The sequence below is a fragment of the Pagrus major genome, chromosome 9 (assembly GCF_040436345.1).
Source record: "Pagrus major chromosome 9, Pma_NU_1.0".
NCBI classification, from domain to species: domain Eukaryota; kingdom Metazoa; phylum Chordata; class Actinopteri; order Spariformes; family Sparidae; genus Pagrus; species Pagrus major.
The window spans coordinates 10,467,643-10,491,227 of NC_133223.1; the positions used below are offsets into that span (position 1 = coordinate 10,467,643).

The following is a 23,585-nucleotide window of genomic DNA, read 5'->3' on the forward strand; positions in this document are numbered from 1 at the left end:
AGACAGACAGAGACTCAAACTAAGGTGAGTTGGGTGCACTTCCACCGGTGACTAAACAGACAATGTGAAGCAGCAAACAAACATGCTGTGAAGAATCCACATCCGTGGCATTATTTGAAAGGACAGCAGAACAAAACCAAACCATGTGAAAGGAAACAGCCTGTAACACGGTGAAACATGCTGATATAAGGGTTGTGAGGGAATCAAAGCGCTGTTTTCAGACCTTTTGTGAATATGAAGCTTATTGCTGACGGATTGTCACACCTTCACTTTGACCATTTCCCCTGGCAGGATTTCTAAATTACCCCCTGGACATCCTGCAGTCTTCAAAGCTTTTCAAAGAGCTTTTAGTTTGGCATTTGATTCCCTGCTCTTCCTTTCTTTAGACGTATCTGTGTTTCTTTTCTCTCTCTTTTCTTCTCTTTCATGCAAAGCACCTTGGCTGCTGAAAGGGACTGTTGGAGGAACCCACAGTTATTCAATGGGGAGAGGAGAGGAGAGGAGAGGAGAGGAGAGGAGAGGAGAGGAGAGGAGAGGAGAGGAGAGGAGAGGAGAGGAGAGGAGAGGAGAGGAGAGGAGGTAAAGGAAAAATGGACACAAATCATCTGAAAGTAGACAAGGGGGGAAGAGAGGACACACTGGGACAGGAGAAGATTAAAAAAAAGGAGAGGAAAATAAAGGAAAAAAGGAGAGGAGTTAAAAGGGGAGAAGAGAGAAGAGGAGACAAGGAGACAAGTGGAAAGGACAGAGGAGAAAGGAGGAGAGAAAAGAGGAGAGGAGCAGAGAAGATGAGGTAATGATGGGAGGAACAGAAGAGGAGGGAAGAGCAAACAAGGACATGGAAGGGGAGGAGACGAGGAGACCACTGAAAAGAAGAAGATTTAGATGAAGAGAGGAAACAAGGGGTGGAAATGAAAGGGGAGAGGAGACAGGGTGGGAGATAAAAGGGGAACGAAGAGGAGAGGAGCAAAAGTAATAAGAAGTGAGAGGAGGATAGGAGACAAGGAAAAAAGAAAAGAATAGCACGGAATGGGAGAGGAAAAGAGAGGGAGCGCACATGAAAGGAGAGCAGAGTTGATAAAAGCAGAAAAGAGGAGAAAAAAGAAAGCAATTGGAGAGGAGAGGAGAGGAGAGGAGAGGAGAGGAGAGGAGAGGAGAGGAGAGGAGAGGAGAGGAGAGGAGAGGAGAGGAGGAGGATGAGAAGCCAGTCGTTCTTTACCCGGGGAGGGGGGTTTGCTCTTCCCTCTCTCCAACTGAGCCTCCTTTCTCAAGGTCAATCACCCACACATACACACACATGTACATGAACACACACACAGGCAGGTTGGCAGACGTGGTGCGCACACACACACACACACACACACACACACATTTAGTTGAGCTCAAGTAGAAAAGACGCCTTCTGCCTGCTTTTCTCTCTCTGACTCTCTGTACAAACCAGCCAAGTCTCAGTCAACCATCTGGAGATAAAAACACCATTCTTCCCACACACACACACACACACACACACACACACACACACACACACACAGTGTGTGTGTGTTTATGATAATAGACCAAATGCCTCTATTGATTCTTTCTCTTTCTGTGTCTGTCTGTGTCTCTCTCACTCTCTCTCTCTCTCTCTCTCTCTCTCTCTCTCTCTGTGTGTGTGTGTGTGTGTGTGTGTGTGTGTGTGCACTTCCCTCTCCCATTTTAAAATATTCCCCTACACTCCTCTTTTGGTCAAAAATGTACCACTTCTCCATCTTAATAAGTCATTCACTATGATTGAGCTCTAGAAATACATTTTCTCACGATTTCTGTATTTCTACATCTACTATGACGATCAAAGATTAAAATGTTTGTAGCTGCTGAACCAAAGGTAACGTTTCACAGTTTCTTATGAAGGTGTCATCAACACTCAGGTGTTGGTGAAAATGAGCAGCGGGGGATTAAGTTAAATGAAAATTGATTAACCTTGTCTGCACAAAACACAAAACTGAAACACAGAGGTACTGCTTATGAAAAATGTCAGTCATGAGCATGTTGTGGAATATTAGGCTGGCAGATTTGAATCTGGACAACAGCAGCCATAGAAATAATTTGGGACTGCACCATCAATATCGGCAGGAAAACGCATCTCATTTATACCATGTGTTAACATGTGATGTGTATCAGGAGATTTTATGTACTGTTACATTATTATTGATTACATTATCATAATAAATGTGGACAATGAGAAATGTATGTTAATGCTCATCCTAAAGCAGCACTTGGTAAAGTTTTGTGTTGCTCCACCTTCAATTTAATTTTTGAACATGTTCCTGTACTGTTGGCTGTGTGTTGTATCCCCATTTCTACCAGATCCTGAGAAATCGTTTGCTACGGCGTTTGTTTTCAGCACCCTCTGAACGGCCTCTTCTTCTCCAATGCTAGAAACAGCTTGGACATCTTCATCTTCTTTTGAGAGACAGAAGAAAAAACAGAAGCACTGGTTGTTTCAGTTGCCCATAAATGACTTAAATGACAAAGCCCACTATAACAACAGGAGGAATTGTGACTCATGCCCTTCAGGGGCAAAGGAGGAAGTGTGATGTTGCTAGAGCCACATAGTCTACTGATGGAGGTGGCTGAGTGGGTCAGTCAAATATTGGGTTTTCACATGGGAGACCACTTTTCACCTGCTGGTTCCTACCAACAGTCAAGGTTGGTTACTTTTAACACAATTGTTCCCTGACCTCAACAGTGGTTATTATCGTAACCATGACTACGGAGGTCCCATGGCCACAGCGAAGTCTTAAACCTAACCAAACCTTAATAATAGCAGTGAATCAGAAAACTGTATGTACTTGCTTTTAGCACACCTCACAACACAAACTCATCCAGAGAACAGTAGCAACAAATATGGAAACTGTGACAATGGCTACACATTACTCTATGTTCAGGTCCTGCAGTTACTACTGTCAGATGTTGGTCCACCACAAACACCCAGAGCAGCTTCAGTGCTCCTTGTCATAGATTCTTTAAATCTCTGAACTTTGCTGGAGGGATGAACACCCTCCAACAGATATGGTGTTTTGTTGTTAGTGATGAAGACTGCAGTCTAAGGTGTTTAGATGGTGAAGACCATGATTCAGATATGTTTTAACCATTGTGTGACCTGCATGGAAATCTCTGTATTCCTTTGATTTTGATGTTTTTCCCGTTTGTATATTTTTATATGCAGGTTTCTCCAGCTTTGTACTACTGCAGTATTCTTTAAATTTCTATTAATTAAGATTTTATTGCAAATTAGAAAATGGCACTCAAGCAGTGACATATAAGATGTTGAACTATTGTGGGTTTTTTTTACATACATGAATGTTGACTAACAGACGACTGTCCTGCATAACCAGAAAACAACTAAAAACCAGCCGTGTTTAAATCTCTAATGGGACATGGGATGAGCCCATCCACCCTCCTCCCCTCCTGTGTTTTTTTTTTTTTTTGCTTTTTAAACTGGCTGCAAATTCACTGCTGTTCATTACCCAGGCAGGGTCAATTCCCCAAACAATGTGTTTGGTGTCACAATAAAAAGGGTGTTTTTTATGGTGTGTAGCAGTAAAATGCTATTAAACAGATAAAACACTGGCAACGAGCATCAGGAGTATTATAAAAGGAATTGCCTTGATAAACTCCACATATCTGCGTGATGACACACCAGCAGCTCTCTTGTCTCTGTCGCTGGGGAGGAGGAGGGGAGGCAGAGACCGAGGAGCACATGGTCGGAGAGTTTACACAGCTCTACAGCGCCTCCATCTGGAGAGGTTTAAAAATAAATAAATAATTTTTAAAAAAGGCTGCTTTTATGTCCTTTTCTGTCGAGGTCTGGCTCCATGTAATAAAAAAGTAAAATGACAAGGGGACAAGAGGGACAGAAAAATGTACTTAAATTCAAATGAACTTTTGACCTTTTTGTGTTTTTGTTGTATTTTCCGTAGAGCTTTAAGCTTTTCTACATCACAGTAATTTGTCACATCTGTAAAGGGTGTTGTATGCAACCTGACAGAAAATTAACTGTTTGAGTATATTTCTACATACATTTTTAAAGACATGTAATGCTGTCACTAGTATAACCTGTATTTTTCAGGATTCTCAGGGGTTTGGTGGAGAATCATGGAGGCCAATTGTAAAGATTAAATTAAATATCCCATCCTGAGTAAAGTTGATGCTCAGACTTCTAACCCATGATTAGGTAGAATAAAACTGGCTTGAGTTCCATGTTGGAGGTGATAATTTGGTTAAATAAAGCTCTGTCTCCTGAATATCACAATGATGCACCAGGTAAATCTGCAAGTCCTTGCCAGTACATTTTTTTTAATATATTTATTTTAGGTCCTATCAATGTTAAACATTGTCAGGTGCGTTTGTATGTTTCTAAGGTAAGGTGTGTATTCCAGTGTACCTGCAGAGCTACTGTGCATTAAAATGGTTTCATGCTTCCCTCTGGTGGTTACAGTTAGAAGGACTTTGATAGACCCTATTCAAAGCAGGGACTTGGCTTGTCACACCATGAAAAAAACCCTTTATTTACGCCTCGAACATCAATGAGGTTTCCATCATTTACAATGATGTTGAGATACGCAAAAATATGCAGCTTTAAAGGGGCAAGATGCACCAATTTCAGTTGAAAACGTTCAAAAATGAACCAAAATTAACAACAGAATGTTGACATGATGTCTGTGTATCGTTTTGCAGAAATTTCTATTTAAGTTAGCGAGCTAACCGTGGTGTTCCTGCATGTCCTGGTACCTGGCAATGTAAACACCAACACTTCGAGCAGTTCCTGAGCTCCCAATCCGAACAGCTAGCTGCACGGCTAACTAAGCTAAAAGCTACAGTTACCAACAGTTAGTAGTTACCCCACTAATATGCTGCCCCTATTTGTTTTGAGTATGAATTTGACTGGTGGCCAATTCCTTCATATTGTGCCTTTAAAATATTTGAAAAGAACAATACCTTATTGAAAACTATTCCACACTGAGGTGAAGTGTATGAGATCATCATATTGAACTGTCCAGGGGAAGTGAAAGTGTCCATCTTGAAGATGTTTTGTAGATATTTCCATGTGCTCGGTACACAAAAGGGCAGATTTTCCAAGTTCAAAATAAAACTGCAGGACTTGAAGCTGCTCGACTTAGTAGAGCAAGTTTAATAGGGTCCTTGGGTCCAGCACATATGTTATACAGGGTGGTGAATGTCTAATTAGGATTTATACATGAAAAAAAAATCGTTTTGTTATCCAGAGTACAATGGTGAGTGTCAGAGTGGTAAACTGAGTCTAAAGTTTGAAGGTGGAACCAGCAGCATGTCTGTAGATTATATCCCCACAATCTAGGATTGATAGAAGGACTGTCTCTACTATACTTATCCTACAGTTCAAAGAGAAGCTGGATCCGTTTCTATGAATATCAGTTTTTGTTGCAGTTTGGTGATATTTTCATGGTGATGTTTAAATGTAAATTGTTTATCAAGGCAAATACCTACATTAATACTCTCAATATTGCTGCCATCTAGTGTGGATAGGTGTAAACTGTTCAAATCTATATCTCACTCTAGAAAAAAGCATAAACTTTGTTTTGCTTGCAAGAATTATTATTATTATTATTATTAACTTAAAGCTGCTTTAAACATTATTTTCTTATTAACATTAGAGTTTAAACATAGTTCTTTATTCCAACAGTAATCACTGTTATAAGGGCTTTTCACACTGCATTTTCTAAGCCTAGGGTTATACTTAGCCTAAGATTAGCACTAGGATAATTTAGCCCATTTTCACACACAGGTTGTTTAACCCAGGGTTAACTTAAGACCAGGGCTATATGATTCACACTGCACTTCTACTAGCCCTGGGTTAAGCACACAAGTGCTTTGAAGCTAAGCTGAACTTTCTAAAATGTTGTCTTACTACTCTTTTTATCTTTAGGCCTGTTTCACACTGGCACCTTAGCCCAGGACTCAGTTGATTTTCTGGTGATGACCCTGAATAGTTTGGGCTAACCCTGGACCAGGGCCAGCAAGCCCTAGGCTAAAGTCGGGGTCAGCCCACTTTGGAATTTGGCAGTGTGAACACTTTCTTAAGCGGGGGTAACAGCGCAGTGTGAAAAGCACTGTAATAGGGTGTTTGGTAAGTAACGCATTTCTCTCCTCCTCTTGCTCATGCAGTAAAAGAGACAATAAAGTTTCTGGTATCCCTGCCCACTTTATCAAATCAGGACAGAGAACTCCGTCAAGAGGCTATTCTGGCTACTTGTGAACTGCAGAGAGCAGGTCCCTCCTGTTTACCAGCAAGAGTTTGACAGGGAAAGCTACCAATTCCAGTGCTCCCAGTGAGGGCTTATGCTACCAAAACACACAAAGTGAGAAAAACCGCTTAAAGAAAAGTAAGAGGCAGAGAGAGCTGCCTTGATAAAGAGAAAGGTGTCGTGCAAGTGTGGTGACACAGAGGGGAGGGAGGAGGGTGCAGTTTTAAGGCTGACAAGTGCATTTTGAAGATCACATAAAAAAAGTTGGAATTCCTCAAAAGCAAGTTGTGCAGAGTCAGCAAAACTATGCAAAATAGTGTCATCCAGATAAAGATGGGCATTACATTCAGTTAGAGAAGAGGGTACAAGGTACATGTATTGTCATTTTTTTTAAAACACAAGGGTTTTAAAACAACATAATTTGATAGAAATACTTTGGGTTAGTTATTCACCAGTGATTCCAGGATTTTTGCCAGACAGGGAAGCTTGGTTATTGAGATTGCTCTTGTCTCCTCCCTCAATGAGTCACATGAGCAGATTTCCAGACACTGGGAATTTTACCAGTTGAAATTGAAATACTAAATATGTTTGTTACTTGCTCAGTACTGGGAAGTTTTAAAAAGAATGGAAAGTTTGTCTGCTGTGGTCAATTTCCTGGGACCGGTGGTTTGTAATGCATTAGCAGGAGTAGTAGCAGGAGTATCTGTGTAGAGATTGTTTACTTACTTCATGTCACAAAGGTGTCAGATGGTGGTGTGGTATTGCAGTGGTGGGCAGACAGCGAGAGGTTCTTAGGTTTTCCCAGGTATGTTCCCACAGTGGTTAACTGAAATGCCCATAAGTGTGAATGTGAGTGTAAATGCCTGCCCTGTGATGGACCCTGTGATGGGCCCTGACTCTTGCCTGACGTGAGCAACGACAGGCTCTAGACATCCTAAACTGTGCTCGGGGCAGAGCATCGAGAATTACCATGAGCCCCACACAACTGAGAGTATCCGGTATATCTGTGAAACAGATACACAAACAACACAAACAAAAAAACAGATGTTCTAAAAGATAAACCTTCATGATGAATAGTGTAGAGTGTAGAGTTGAATGGTAAAGTTGACAGCACCTCCTAAATTCTTGGCTCATTGGCTGGGCGTGCTGTATTATTTAATGCAGAAAACAGCTAATGTGGTTAGCTATTGTTGTGAGGCAGATGTAACAGACAGCGTGTGTCTCGTCCAGTTCATGTTTCCGAGCAAGGTCATAAATCCAAAATGTGCCCCTGGAGGACCGCTTTGAAAACACTGGGTGCATTTAAATGTTTTTATTTTTTATTACTCGCTGCTGATCTCAGCCTCCCTCCTACATGTCTCCTAACATAAGCAACGTTAGCCTAATGTGCGCCCACAATTCAAATCATGAGTGTGACATTATAGTGAAACTTTATTATTTAAAAAATCAACAATAAATAAATTGAATTTACATAGCCCAAAATCACAATTACATTGCCTCAGTGGGCTTTACAATCTGTACAGTGAATGACATCCTCAGTCCTTAGACCCTGGGTTCGAGTGAGGAAAAACTTACCATATTGAGAGAAAAAACAAAAATCTTTTAACAGGGAGGGAAAAAGATGGAAGAAACCACAGAGGATGGATCCCGCTCCCAGGACGGACAGACATGCAATAGATGTCGCATTTACAGAACAGAACAACAAAATCACAATTTACAAACTGCATTGACAGAATATCTGACAAGTGTGTGAATCCAGGAGGACGACTGAGCAGGCCAAGGCATCGCCCATACAAGATGTATGGCCTGCCCAGTGCCTCTAGTGAGTGAAGAGGCATCCCATTTTTTTTTAGAAATACGGATATAAGGAGATCATAAAACAGAGGAGAGCAGTAGTCCCAGGGTATGACCATCCAGGAGACAGCAGAGGTAGATGAGCTTCAAATAGGTTACAATCTCCCAATTATGCTCCGTCAGTGCACCAAGAAATGAACCAATGAACCTGTGGCAGTCTACTCTGAACTCTTATTGTGCAGTAGCACAAATGTGGAACTGTATTCTAGCAGAAGTATTTTCAATAGTCTACACCAGTATTACATAAGCCTACAAGTAGGCTACCATCTAACCATGCTAGAAATTGTAAATGGTCAGGCCACGTAACAACTCTTTTAGAAAGCCTTTCTCAGGACTATAAGCACACTGTGCAGGTGCAGAGGTTTAGATTTATCTGCCTCTGAAACATCTGTCTCCACACAGTGGTGAGAAATGTCATTAAAAAAACCACATCAAAATATTTAACAGAAACTTACCAAATACAAATAGTTATTGAGGATGATTCACATACCTCAATGTAAACGGTTTGGGACTGCTTATTAAGTCGGAAGTAAATCATTTATTCTTCTTCTATATTTCCTACTTGACTCAAACAAGAATCATGTTTATAACCATGTTCACCTTTAAAAAATAATTTAAAAACACACTTTTATCAACGTGATGAAGGTGCTCGGTGACCGTCCTAAACAATGAATGTTGTTCTCCTTACATAATTATACACTGTTAATAACTGCTCATTGTCATGCTGCCACGCGCTTCCCGGGGACAGAGGTGGTCGTAATGATCCGCCTCTCTTCGGTATTTCCCGCCCTTCCTCGTGCACACGTCGGTGCTTTCCGGCCAGTGTCGCCATCTGCTTTTTCGTCCTTCTCCAATCTCCGTGTTGTTGTTCCCGGTGACGCGGCGGAGGTGTAGCCTGACGCGGGCTCTTACGTGTCGGCCAGAATAAAAGTGGAGCTCCGGAGGCCCGGGAGTGACGAAGGGAGTCTGTATCGGTAAGGACGGAGCGGTGTCCGGGGCTCAGAGAGATGGGACGCGGCCGTAGAACGTTGTCGGTCTGGTCGGGTTCGGCCCGGAGGAAACAAAGAGATCATGGCGCCGCGGTGTGTTTGTGGCAGGATGGAGGGAGGGGAGGCTGCGGCTGCCTCAGAGGAAACGGAGCGAAATGTGCGGCTCTGACAGCGGACCAGGAGGGATAGTTTGTGGGTTGACACATGGGGAACTGTGACAGGACTGTGGCGATGTTCACGCGCTCAGCTGTCATATGGTGCTATAAAGGACGCAGCGTTATGCGCACAGATTTGCGCCGTTTTTCCCCTTAACGGTGCTTTGAAACCACCAGCCGCAATATGTTCATTTATTCCTATTTTCGACTTAATTAGATGTCATACAGTTGTAATATTTAGTGGTCTACATCTCCTCACATCACCTCTGCCCGATCGATAATCATCCCGTTCTGTCATTTATTCAGCGGTGATGGAGATCGGCCGCTGCAGGCCGTCGCGTTTGGTTTGCCCGTTGCAAAACATGAACTCAGGCCTGGAGACTGAACACGCATCTTGTGTTTTTTGTTTTTATGCCGTCAACACACGTCGCGTTTGTCTCTCATCTCCCGGGATGTGACCGGCGTGTGCGTTAAGGTGGGGGGGCGTTGCCCGGCCATGTGGCTCCGCTGTCACACACGGAGCATCCGAGTGATTTTGAAAAGCAGAGGGAGAAATGTGTAAAGCCAATCATGCAGCGGAGAGAAGCTACGCACAGTGTGAGATCACAGTGAACAACACGGCCCAGATCACACTGAGCACGCTGCTCACACACAGATCTCTGTTGAGATGCATTAATATATCAGGACCGGTCCGAAGCAGCAGGATCACAATGTGTGAGTCAGCTGCGCGTCTCAACAAGAAGCTTCACTTCTCCTGTCTAGACTGTTAAATCCCAGAGGTGTCAGATGCTATTAGAAGGGGAGAAGTCTATTATTAGTACAGTTTAACTACACTTTGTGAAGTTAATTAAAATGAGTTAGAATTCATTTATTTTACTCAATCTATTTGATTTCTACTTGATAATTAATTTATCATCAGGCCCAGCTCAGACATGGTAATAATGATGAATGAAAATTGATTGATACCAATTGCTACTTTTAGTTCATTTTATGTTTATTGCAAGAAGACTAGCAATCATTTTGTGGAAGCAAATGGGTTCCAATGAAGAATAACCATAATAGATTTTTCTTGCTCAAGAGGCCACCTTTACCAATTACCAATTTACCATTAATAAGGGCTGAAACTAACAATCATTTTCAGTCAAACTGCTGCTAATTTTCATGATTCGATAATCATTAGGTCTGAAATGTCAAAAAAAAAAAAATCAGAAAAATATTCATTGTCAACATAACAGTCCAAAACCCAAAGGGCTCTACGCCAGGCGCCGCGCAGCACAAGCATCGTTGCTTGTCTCAGACCGAGGCAGTTGGCATTTTCACGCCCACGTTGTACAATTGGTATATTAACTTGTGGTCAGCTGTGGGAGGTGTGGTCAGGCGCACTGATGGCGCTCTGCTGTCTTGACCAACAAAAAGCTGGTCTAAAGTCAAATGCGCAGTGTGTTTTCTGCTATTTAAAGAGTGCATTATTGAGATGGTAAGATGCACCTACACAGGCTGCTTTGAGTTATTTTAAAAGTTTCCATGAATGCAGTAATGTCACAGTAACACATATTGTGGGACATTTAATCAGCAACTCTAAAAGCTGAGGAGTAAAGTCTCCAGAGAAAACAGAATGAAACTTTTAGCTTCTGAAATAAATATTTGTAGACAGGATCGCAGGATTTATCAGCTGCTTCACTCCAAACTATTTTACTGTATGAACCTGGACTGTGTCTGTCATCTTTTGATATGTAGAAGAACACAGAACATTATTTGCAAGAAATGTTAACCAACCCGGTTGACGAATCAGGAGTTTTCTACTACCTGAGGACTGCTGAAGGTAATTTCATTAAAATTTCCTCATTAAAGACGCACAGTGTTTCACCCATCTGCAATTGATCAAAATGATAATTTTTATGACCCGTCCCATCTGATCTGCGGCCAGCACACACAGAGGGACGATCAGCAGCGCTCCTCCTCCTCCTCACTTAAATATTAGTGTGTTTTCTCATGTGCAGTCAAACAGAGTTGTTGAAGGGACATGGGAGACGACAGAGGCAGAGGGTCCAGCAGCTGAGGTCCACATACCTGTCCCTCAGTGAAGAGTGCCACTGTTAATAGCGATGCTCCAGGTCCTGGTGCACCTGGCTCTTAAAAGGGAATTGGAGACGACACTGTGATTGGTTTATGTTACGCCCGAAATACACCCATGCCCAATTGAGAGTTAATTGAATAGTCACTGCAGCTCAACAAAATGTATCACTGCCATATACTGTAATTGCTTTGTGAAGACAGGATTTAGCCGATTAACCTGGCCATTAAAAACATCTATCACACTTCTAGAAAGATGTTGCGGTCTGAGTATTGGTGTTACAGATGATGTCGCTTGTTGTTTGTACTGGTGGCAGAAGGTTGTAACCACAAAGGGAAATGTAGCTGTCATTATGAAAAAGTTCAGCGTTTCGAGCACTTACTGGAGGCTGTACATGTCAGTCATAGAGCCACCTGCCTCAACAATTCATCTAGACAGACTGTGTACACTGTATCACCACACCTCATTTTGGACTTCAAGGGGCAAAGTACAACCTAAAGCAAAGTACAAACCAGTAATGATGAAAGCATAGCAGGAACATAAAACCAGGAACAGCAAACCAGAAAACACACCACGGGGAGACACGGGGACGGGGGCTCAGGTGAACAAACAGAGGCAGCAGGGAGAACACAGGCTTAAATACACACAGGGCTGATTGACAAACAAGACACAGGTGGACACAGAAAAAGGCTGGAAATCACACAAAAGGAGGAAGCGAAAACAACACACGACATATGAGTGCAAAACTTCAAAATAAAACAGGAAATCACAGAAACACAGACGGAAACATGACAAACTGAACACAATAAGCTCCATAAATGTAAGATTATGGCTTCTTGATTGGCGTCATACTGATTTTTATTATTTTTATTTTTTTTATTTCAGTTTACATTTCAAGTATTATACTGTAAAAAGTTCTATCTTTAGTGATATCTATAATCTTGAAAGCCTTCAAGATCCCATTCATAATTTTATTCATGGTCAAATGTGTTTTCTTCAGCAGGTCACAGTCGCTGAGTAGACTTTGCCTCATTTTGAACCAAGAAAAAACCTTTATGGTATAATTATAGTGTGATAAACTTTGATATGAGTGTTCAGAGGGGTAAATTGAACTTAACGCATAATTAATCATGAAAAGATGCAAACATTCAGCCTCCCACACATTTTCAAATGCCCATAACTTCATACTGAAATTTATGACTTCACTACTGTGCAGAAAAGATTACCAACTTTCACATCAACTTTTCTTTTAGCAATAATAATAATAATTTTGATAATTTATGATCATCATTGCTGACTCAATGACTGACTGTGCATGTCAAAGTGTCCTTGAGCAAGACATTTTGCATGGCAGCCTCTGCCATCAGTCTATGAATGTGTGTGTGAATGTGACAAGTGATGTAAAGCACTTTGAGCGGTCAGTAGACTGGAAAAGCTCTATAGAAATGCAATTACCTGATCAGTCATTTGGAATGACACATTACCAGGAACTGAGACATTTGTAGTTTCTTTACAGATGTACTATATAGAACCTTCTAAGCACCCCTCATGATATTTTAGATAGCTGCGATCAACATATACAGATCTGTTAGGGATGTTCTTGGAACTAATCCAGAAAATTGTTGTTTTGAGGGAACCTTTGTTACTCAGAGATGGTATTAGTTGAGCGATGTAGGTCAGTATTCTTGTCATTAATGACTTCTTGGCAGCCCATTCAAAATCCTTTTCATGTGCATTTCAAATATGATTTGTCTCTAGTGTGTTTTACCAAATTTGCTTTTAAGCTGTGCTGATTTCTGTTTCTAGAACACGATCACCATTGTGTTTACTCGTATGTGATACTACAGATGTTGTGGCTGCAGCTCCACAAAAGTTCACTTTTACCAGCTTCTCTTTAACTCTTCATCCCCAGCTCAGCCAATGAAGATGGAGTCAGCAGTGGAGGCTCAGCAGGGGGTGGAGACTGCTGTGACTGAGACAGAGAGCCAGCAGATCACCCAGGCACAGATCGCTACTTTGGCACAGGTAACAGAAAACTTGCGTATACTAAAGAAATGAGTTGCTATTTAGGTTCAGGTTCAAGTGCAGCTGGTTTCCAAAAGTTTTAAAAACACCAATTTTGATGGCGCAGATGTTTAAAGAAATAGTCAAAGTGCACGTAGCAGTCAACATGGTCACATCACTTCTAAATTTCAGGTATCCATGACAACGGGCCACGCCTCAGCAACAGGTCCCACAGTAACGCTGGTACAGCTTCCCAACGGACAGACGGTTCAGGTCCACGGTGTCATCCAGGCTGCACAGCCGTCTGTTATCCAGTCCCCACAGGTCCAGGCTGTACAGGTAAACACACACATATGCACACATATACAATACTAGTTGAAGGTGTTTCGCCACGATGTACAGCTCATGATGTTAGAAGGTTTTTTGGTGCATTTATGTCTGATTTTTGTTTGTTTTTTTCCAGATCTCCACCATAGCAGAAAGTGAGGATTCACAGGAGTCAGTAGACAGCGTGACCGACTCTCAGAAGCGCAGAGAGATTCTGTCACGACGCCCCTCATACAGGTAGAGTGTGTGTGTGTGTGTTGTGTGTAGGAGACCACTAAGACCACCATGATGTCCCATAAATACAAAATTTTACACTTAGTTAAAATTTTAAAGGTTAATTGTTACTTTTTTTTTTAATCTGCATCTACTTAGAGTTTTTTGGCATTGCAAACACAAATTCATATTTTGTCTTTGTCTTTTTCAAACTTGCTTATAGAGCAAAATAAAGCAAAAGTGCAATTCTTTTTCATTTGCTCCCCCTTTTGTCCCAAGTTTGTGTAGTATTTTTGTAGTAGTAGTATAGCAAACCTGGCGAACAGAGTATCTTATGATCTAAAACTCTAGGATCTAAAATCTGGGGATGAAAATGAGTTTAAACCAGTGTGCTCTTCTGGCTGTGTGTCAGTGTAAACCAAAACAGTGAGGGTATGGTAACGCTCATCTAACAGTGACATAAAACAGATGCGATATTTCACATGAATAAATGTGAAACAATTTCCATGCTGTTTCTCTCACCAGGAAAATCCTGAACGACCTTTCATCTGACGCACCAGCCGTCCCTCGTATCGAGGAGGAAAAGGCTGAGGAGGATTCATCCGCTGCTGCTGCCACCCCCGCAATCACCACAGTCACTGTCCCGACACCCATCTACCAGACCAGCAGCGGCCAGTACAGTAAGTGATAGATAGCTCTGTGGAGCTGCTGGAGTGAACTCAAACCAGCTGTTACTACTACTACTCTTATTGATACTCATCAATTATTTTTTATTAGGAAAAATTATTATTATTTATAAAAAAGAATGAATTCAGGACAGGAAGAATGTATTTGTATTTCAAATTTAACAAAATATTGTTTCTAGATGAGCAACAGTGATGTTTGCAACAGAGAAAGTCACTAAGTTACTACATAAACTTTGAAATATCCCCTTTGAACCAAACTTAAGATCTACATGAAATAAATAATACTCCTGAAAAGTTTGAAACTAATGTAGAACATAGAAATCAGTCGCAAACGCTCATCCTGTCCTCTGTCGACCTCCCTCTGCTGTTACTGTGAATTCACTGCAGAGGGACAGGCAGAGGGAGGAGGTGCTGCTTTGGGCTTGTCAAGGAAGTGTATCTAATGTCACCTTGTTTTGGAGCGCTTCTGCCTAGAAGACAAAAATGGATAAAAATATCTTTAGAACCCTAATAGACAGTTGTGATGAATCTGGGCAATGTTCCAGCTATTTCATCTTGCTTCTTTTGTTGAGACTGATTCTTTTCTTTAAGGAAGTAGTAAGTTGTTTACTCACCGACTGTCTGCGGGAGTATTTCATCTGACACAATAGTTTTAACAGAATCATCAAAATATGGCGTGATGCATCATGTTTGAACGTTGAAGGTGTAAGGCATTAAAGCAGTCAAACACTTCTTGACAAAAGGCTCATCATGATGTTTCCTGGCCACTATGAATTAAACACATTTTTGAACAGTGTTTCTTTTTCTTCTCTTTGATTTGATGAACTCTCACTTGTTCCCACTCTCCTTCTGGCAATCTGTCCCTCTCATCAAACACACAGTTGCCATCACACAAGGCGGAGCCATTCAGCTGGCTAATAACGGTACAGATGGAGTCCAGGGCCTTCAGACTCTGACCATGACCAACGCAGCAGCTGCCCAGCCTGGAGCCACCATCCTCCAGTACGCACAGACCAGCGACGGCCAGCAGATACTGGTTCCCAGTAACCAGGTGGTGGTCCAAGGTGAGGGATTTCTGTTTTCATCGGTATCAATGAAGTGGTTATTAATAGGAATGAAACACCTGATATTTGATTTTACACCTTTGAATGTACCCATTTTATTTTGTTTTGTGTTTTATTATGCAACCTTGCAGAAAATAACTTTTTCTTTCCAATACTGGTAACTTTCACCTGTTAGTAGCAAAGACAGAATATTTCACTGTTCTCAGTCAGGAAACAGCCTAATGACACATTGATTCTCTTCTATCACTCTCTGCCAACCACACCTTTCAGCTGCTTCAGGTGACGTCCAGGCCTATCAGATCCGAGCAGCCCCTGCCAGCACCATCGCCCCGGGAGTGGTCATGGCCTCATCCCCCGCCCTCCCTACCGGGGGCGCCACAGAGGAGGTCACCCGCAAACGGGAAGTCCGCCTCATGAAGAACAGGTATGAAAAGAGGAGGAACTGTGTCTGTGTGTTTTTATCTCAGTAGTGGCTTAACTGTTGTATCAGAAACTTCCAAATATCCAGGCTAATTCCTATGTTAAGGGTAATGACCGAAATATGTCTCAGAATACATTATATCAGCCCACAGAAAAGGTCCCAACGACCACCAAAATGAATAAGACAGACAAATTGTGTGTTATCCCTCCTACAGAGAGGCAGCCCGCGAATGTCGCAGGAAGAAGAAGGAGTATGTTAAATGTCTGGAGAACCGAGTGGCCGTCCTGGAGAACCAAAACAAGACACTAATTGAAGAACTAAAAGCCCTTAAAGACCTTTACTGCCATAAATCTGAGTAGTTGCTGTCCTGAACACCGAGCTGGGGAAAGTAGCATTTCAGTTCTTTTTAAATATTTCTACTGTTTGATTCTGCCTGCCTGGCCCTCCAGTTTGCACACTGCCGGCTCTTTTTGATGAAGTCGCCCCAATCCAGTTTTGTGTACACTACCTTCTCTTCAGCAGGCTGTCAGTACCATCATTTAAAGTACACTAAATCTTTCCAGTATCACTAAGGTCTTTCAGCGTTTATCATCTGTGTCTGATGATGGACACTAGCACAGTGCTAACTGAAACTATATAGTCTAAAACCATCATTAAAGGGTCAAATCAGCTGCTGACAGGGGTCAACATGTTGCTCTGAGAGAGCCTTCTTGTTGTTGTAGATTTGACTAATACCCAAATAAGTTAGTATAACACTGCACTCATCACAGTCATTCTAGAGATACTTCGCTGGAAAATGTAGTCCAGTGAGGATGAGGAAATACTATCCCTAAATCTGCGTTAAACAAGAACCTCCCTGTGGTTCAAAGGTGTCAAAGGCTCTTTTTTTTAATAGTATTTTTGGGGCATTTTCATGGCTTTATTGACAGGACAGCTTGAGAGATGACTGGATATGGGATGGCGGGGTGGGGATGGCATGCAGTGGGGGGCCATAGGTCGGACTTGAACCCTGGGCCATTGCATCATTGGTCCAGTCAAGTGTTTGCTTTGTCAGCAATAATGCCCAGCAAGTTGTCCTTTAAGCATTAGCATTGTTGCTCTTGTTACCTGCAGTATAAATGACTTTGCCCTCCGATTTAAAACAGGTGCTTAACTGTGGGCAAGAACTGTGTTTATTGCTTCCTGATAGGTGATTTTACAGACACCTGACACATATTTATAAATTAAAACGTTCATGGCCATGGTGTAACTTTACATTCACAGTGATGAGTTCAGTTTGACAAGACCCAGCTTGTAAAAAACACTGATTATGAAGACTTTTGAATAAATTGACATTGTGACATTTAAAAATGCTACGAACTGCCGATGTAGAAGGAAGTGGTACTGTGCGTCTCCATAGTCGTGTGGACGTTTTATAGTGCAAGTTTCTGCTATTCCATCACAGACAGTTGTCAGAGATTTCATTCCTTTTGAGGGTCATTTCTTACCATTGTTAGATAACGACAGTAATGAGGCGGACAGGAAATGGGGAGGGGGGGTATGACATGTGACAAAGGCTGCCAGTTGGAATCAAACTGCAGTCATGTGGCCGTGTAGTGTATGCTGCCATTCGATTTAGAAATATTAAACAAATATTGTTTTTACAACCTGGGGTCACATTTTTTATAGTTTTGGCCATCATTCCTGCCAGATATGGTAACATTTTACTCTCTAGTTTAAAGGTCCAGTGTGTAGGGTTAAGTGGCATCTAGCGGTGTGGTTGTAGATTGCAACCATCAAATTTTTCACTGAAAGTTGAATATTTTCAACTCATGTTAATAGCATCATTCCTGTTTCCCGGCTTAAATAGAAGCAAATTTGCATTTCTTTGCTTCTTTTCATTGACTTTGGCCCCATTCTCAAGGCAGGAATATTGCTATTGTTATTCCGCCTCGTTCGTTACAGAGGCAGAATGGGGGGACAGTTGCGTTCCACCTCTCCACAATAGAAGCGAGTCAACCTCTCTGTGTAAGGGTAAGCCAGCAGCGCGGGACAGGGGTGTGACGTTTTGATGGCGCTCACAGTCTGACAACTAAACAGATCCTTCACTGGATATCGGTCAAAATAAAAGAGAAATGTCCAACGCTTCAACCCACTAAAGCAACATTACAAGACCAAACAACAGTAATATGGTAGCAGATAGTGTCTTCGGCAAATTATATGGGTAAAAATAACGGAAATTTATACATGGAAAAGTCGCTGTCACCCTGTCGGTTCTACCAACTCTCCGTCACATTTCCACCCGAAAAACAGTGTCTGTCCCCGGCAGAGGCCCAGGCAGCTGCTTTTGTTTACTGGCAGTGATTTAATGAAGGAAAGTCAGAGCAACCCGTTCCACCTTCCCTACCGAGTCTTCAGTGAACTTCCCCCCGGAAAGCAGCATCCCTCTCTGTGCGTGAGAGACAGGGTCCGCTGTTTACTGATGGTGATTCTGTGATGTATATAGAGTAAAAAACATATCTTTTCGCTTTCCATGACACACCAGGATCTCAGTCGCAACACATTACACCAGCATCCATATGATTATAATAGTAACAGTAATATATATGTAACAGTTCGCCTCGACATTTGCTGATTTACAGGTAGAAAAACACACACATGATATGTTATGACATTATGATGTGCACTGTCACGCTTCTTGATTCAGCAACGCCGACATGCTGTATGAAATGACACACTGGAGCGTCGCAGTGCAATATGGCGGACTCCTTGGAGGAGGACCAGCTCCTTCTGTAGATATAAAAGGCTCATTCTATATTAACATAAACAGATACAGATTCAGATGATTATAATAATACATTCATTATTATAATATTATTATTATAATGTTATATTTCATTTCTGCCAAAAGATCCTCTTGAATTGTACAAACTGGACCTTTAATTCCATTAATGCAGCAACTCAAGGGGCCATTTTAACTAAACATTTTGGAAGTGAAAACATCCACGTATATGTAAAAGTTATTACCTAAACTGGTTGTTGCAGAAGAACACTGTACTTACTGTGGATCTGCACACCAATAGTTTTTTTTTTAAGGTAAAGCACAATTTTAATGGATGTTCAGGTGTGTTCATGGTTTAGATAATTGGGACTGTGTTTATAACGCAGCCCTCCTGTGGTTCGCTGTCTCTCCATGTTATCAGCAATGAGTAAAATGAGTGATAATTTCACTCACTTGATGTCAAAGAGGACAGAAAAGATGAACCAGGTTGCACAAAAATGCACATTTATTGAGTCATTTTAACACCAGAGACTTGAGACTAGATATTTCCAAATCCAATTCACGTTAGGTTCAGCATCATCTATTTGTGCCACGGTAAACTGTCAACCAGTCACTGTCAGTTTCCATGATATTTCATTTTTCAATGTGTTACAATGTTGTGTCTGTTTTGCAGTATCTGTTAAATGGTGGTAAAATATGGATTGGACTTGGGATCACAGGGTTTTTGTTTGAATTTGTAGCAGATCCGATTCTTTGTGAAATCTTCAGAAGATTTAGGCTACAATCACACGTGTTTAACATTAATAATCTATGTGCATTCTGTCGAAAAGAGATCGATTTTTATCTTTTTTGTGTGAGATTTTTGAAAAGATCCATGTACGTATTTGTCTGTTTATTTTTTTATATTACTGTACATAGACGCTACAGCATGTGTAGACCTTGTGTATTTCTGTTTATTTGATATGAAAAACATTTCTCATGACTTGTATGAAAACAACTTTGCATATTTGTAACATACTTTAATGTATAATAGAAGACAATGTGTATTCATGTAATCCACCAGGCCTACCACCGTCATGGCAGCTAAGTGTATGAGAAGAGGCCTTTGCTGGATATGTTATATTTCAGAGAGCTATACTCTGTTTAGGGTTGACACAGTGAGTGTTTGTAGAGAAGAGTGAGTCTGCTGGGAGCAGTCGGGGTCCACAACATTTATCACATCTTATATATATATATATTTTCTATTATTTGGAAACTGCATAGCAGAACCCTTGGTGGCTTCAAACTCAGCCACACATGGTTATGTTGTTAAATGTAGATGTATTTTTATTTCATAGACCTAACCAGAGATGGCTCCATCAGTAAAATTTTTTATATTTTCCAATTCATCAAATGAAAGCACAATTATTCCTTCCACAGGAAGCTTTTTTACATGTGTTTTATTGTTCTTTGACTGTTATTTGTTTTATGAAAAGGCTTAAATAGAGTTATTTTATTTAATTTTGACATTAGATCAAACATTAAGTTAGTTATTCCTTATCCCAAGTATAAAATGGATTAGGATTACGATTAGGAACCTGAATTCTCTCTAAACATAAATATTTGACATTTTTGGGGTAAAAAATAAACTCCAAATTCTTAATAATTTCTCCAGCTCACTGTTGATGTGTGAAATTAGCAAACTCATATAGTTGGAGTTATATCCTGGTAACAATTGTTTTTGAACTAAAAGTGAATCAAAGTTCATTCTTGACTTTGGAAACAAAATCAATTTTGTCAATGTTTGACAAAATCAATATAACTCAAGGTCCACTTAAAAGCTTTTTCCAACGCTATCAAATGCATCTCTTCTTCAGCAGATGGAGTTCACTCAGCACATTAATCATATATGGGCAAGAAATATTAACACCATTCTCCGTTCAGAGATGGGTTGTTTGGTTGAGAGCTCTGTGGACCTTGAGTTAACATTATTTCGATTACAAATCTCTTTCTGTGTTTCACAAAATAAGTTTTAAAACTTCAGTAATGAGGTTTGAGGGTGCTAATGGTCGCTCTAACAATAAGGGTGTGTTCCTTAAAATGTTTTGTTTGTGTTTTCAAAAAGGGACATCAGTTCATGGTAGCTCTGCCAGTTTTTTTTTCAGTTTGAAACATTTTGATATTGTACAGTATACAGTATGTATTTTTAATGTATATTGAAATAAAGGTTTGGATCAGCTAAAGAAATCACACAGCACCTCACACTTGGGAGTTTTCAGAAGGCTTTGAATGCATCATCGCGTTTAGACCCACAACACATTAGCATGTACTGTAGCTGTACATGTTGCCTCTGTTTTGCTCTCCTCCTACCTGTCACAGCATTATGTTTCAAGAAATGTATGTGGAGAGAACAAAATGCAGAAGTAATCTTTCTGTAATGCATTTGAAGGAATGAATTGAAAAGGAGAGGAAACAGTTTATTTGGTAGAATCCCTATTTAGTAATAACGGAGTAATCGGTGCCAGGGGATAACAATGTGTGGGTAGCATTCAAAACCTTCAGAAACTTGAGATGAAAACTTTTGTAAGTATATTCTGAAAAAAAACAAACATTTCCACCTCTTGTTATTCATACATCCAGTGCTGGTGCTGAACAAATATCTAGTAATAATCTTTTTTCTGTTGATTTGATATAGTGAGCTGAACTTTGTGATGTGAATACACAATATCTTTCCAACAAAACAAAAAGTTTTGATTTCTGTGCCAGAATAATTTATACCCAGGCTAGGGCTCATTTGTGCATGAAACAGATTGTTATCAATGTGTGTAAAAGCATATATATATATATATATATATATATATATATATATATATATATATATATATATATATATATATATATGTGTATGTGTATATATATATGTGTATATATATATGTGTATGTGTATATATATATGTGTGTGTGTATATATATATATATATATATATATATATATATATATATATATATATATATATATATATATATATATATATATATATATACTTTCTAGAACAGTTATAACATTTTTCTAACTTTTAATGTGATCAGTTTATATATTGCCTCTTTTACAAGTTTCAATTGCCATGTATTGTATAGTACCTTGTAGAGACGAGGTCACCAAATGATGCATTATATACTGTTTGTTTCCACATTGTCACATTATAAAACTATACCAGCCCATTATCAGGCAGTGTTAAACTGGCATTACATCACTCTTTTGTAAACACTTGCTATGTTGCAATAAACTGCTCCTGAAGATTGTTATGTATTTGATTATGAATTAATCAATCCTATGAACAATACATTCATGAGAGACACTGATGATGATTGGGTAAATTATGAATTTAAAAAGAAGTTTACAATTTCTTTGTTTTATATAATGGATGATTTCATGGTATTTACTACTCTCTCTTACAGTTTAAGTACAGGTGTAAAGTACATTTAAATATAAATGAGTACAATGGACCATTTAAAAAAAAAAAAAAAAGCCTTTAGCGTTAGACAGCATTAGCAACATGGCTACCGCTAACGGCCTGACTACTGTCCAAAGCAAAAAACAACCGCAAGGTTCCCAATTTGACCAAGAAAACCCCAATCTCGTTTCTATGCAAAGACTGTAGGCAGGTTTTGTTACTCACTAATCAAGTAGAAAGAATGCTGGTTTTGAGCCGGATCAAGTCCTGTTGGTAAATTTACCAAACTCATATGAACAGGGGCACAGACTTTGACACAACACCTGTCATCTCCATTGAGTGAATGCCGATCCGTTCACTCTTGTTTTACCTCAGTTTCTATCAATCCCCCTCTTCACGTTCCTTGCCTCCGTCATCAGCAGCGTTCTTCTTCTGTTGCAGTACAGAGTTCTCACAGTTATTCCAGCTGTACCACTGTTACCTGGGGTTAGCGACCAGGGAAAACAATGCCTCTTCTTGTTTTGGTTGCACAATGGCAGACACGCTTCCTTTGTGTTGTAATTCATCCTTCATTTATGCGGGAAAAATCCATCCCGGTGGGCAGGCCAAAGGGCATAATGAAAGCAAATTTACAGGTAACCAATCTAAATGCAGATGGTGTCATTCTTCTAAAGCCAATACACCTTTCAATCAGTATTTACTTCAGAATAATATGTCAGAGAAAACAGGTGTCTGTTGCCAGTTTAAGTACCATTTTGAAGAGCTACATTACCATTTGTTTACATTAAAGCTGTACTTTAATGCACTAAAGGTTAGAAAAATGTCACTTTCAGAGTAATTTACATAGTTTCACGTTCTCATTATTTTTACTATGCATTTTGACAGTAGTGTGTACAAGCTCTACTTGCTGGACTTTTTGTTGTACACCTTGGAGTACTTGGCCGAAGAGAAAGGAGTTCCATCATCTGCAAAAAGTATAATAATTACAGAAAACTGGATAAGGATGGATAACTAAACTCAATTACAAGTCAAAGTTTAAAAATATTATCATTAAAATATACTTGAAGTATTATGCATTAATATGTTGCTGCGGGTCAAGGTGGAGTTAATTTTATCTATGTACATTCTGTTGGGTAGCAATTAATCCTATTTTATAAAATGATCATATGTTTTATATATTAAATCTTATTTACAAAGTAAATAGTAACTGTACCAGTCAGATAAATATATTCAACTAAAAAAGTACGATATTGTTAAAAACATTTTGAACACACAAGTGATGTTATGAAGCATATTTTGAACTATTTAATAGGAACGAAGACAATGAAAATATATAA

General features: G+C 40.1%; 1 protein-coding gene across 1 annotated transcript; it reads left to right on the top strand.

The window, feature by feature from the left end:
* Positions 1–9,058: 9,058 nt before the first annotated feature.
* creb1b (cAMP responsive element binding protein 1b) lies at positions 9,059–16,806 on the top strand. The gene is made up of 8 exons (XM_073473629.1): positions 9,059–9,094; positions 13,251–13,363; positions 13,535–13,681; positions 13,806–13,906; positions 14,408–14,562; positions 15,450–15,632; positions 15,903–16,056; positions 16,268–16,806. The coding sequence occupies exons 2-8, from the start codon at positions 13,259–13,261 to the stop codon at positions 16,410–16,412; spliced, it is 990 nt and encodes a 329-aa protein (XP_073329730.1). The 5' UTR covers positions 9,059–9,094; positions 13,251–13,258; the 3' UTR covers positions 16,413–16,806.
* Positions 16,807–23,585: the final 6,779 nt, after the last annotated feature.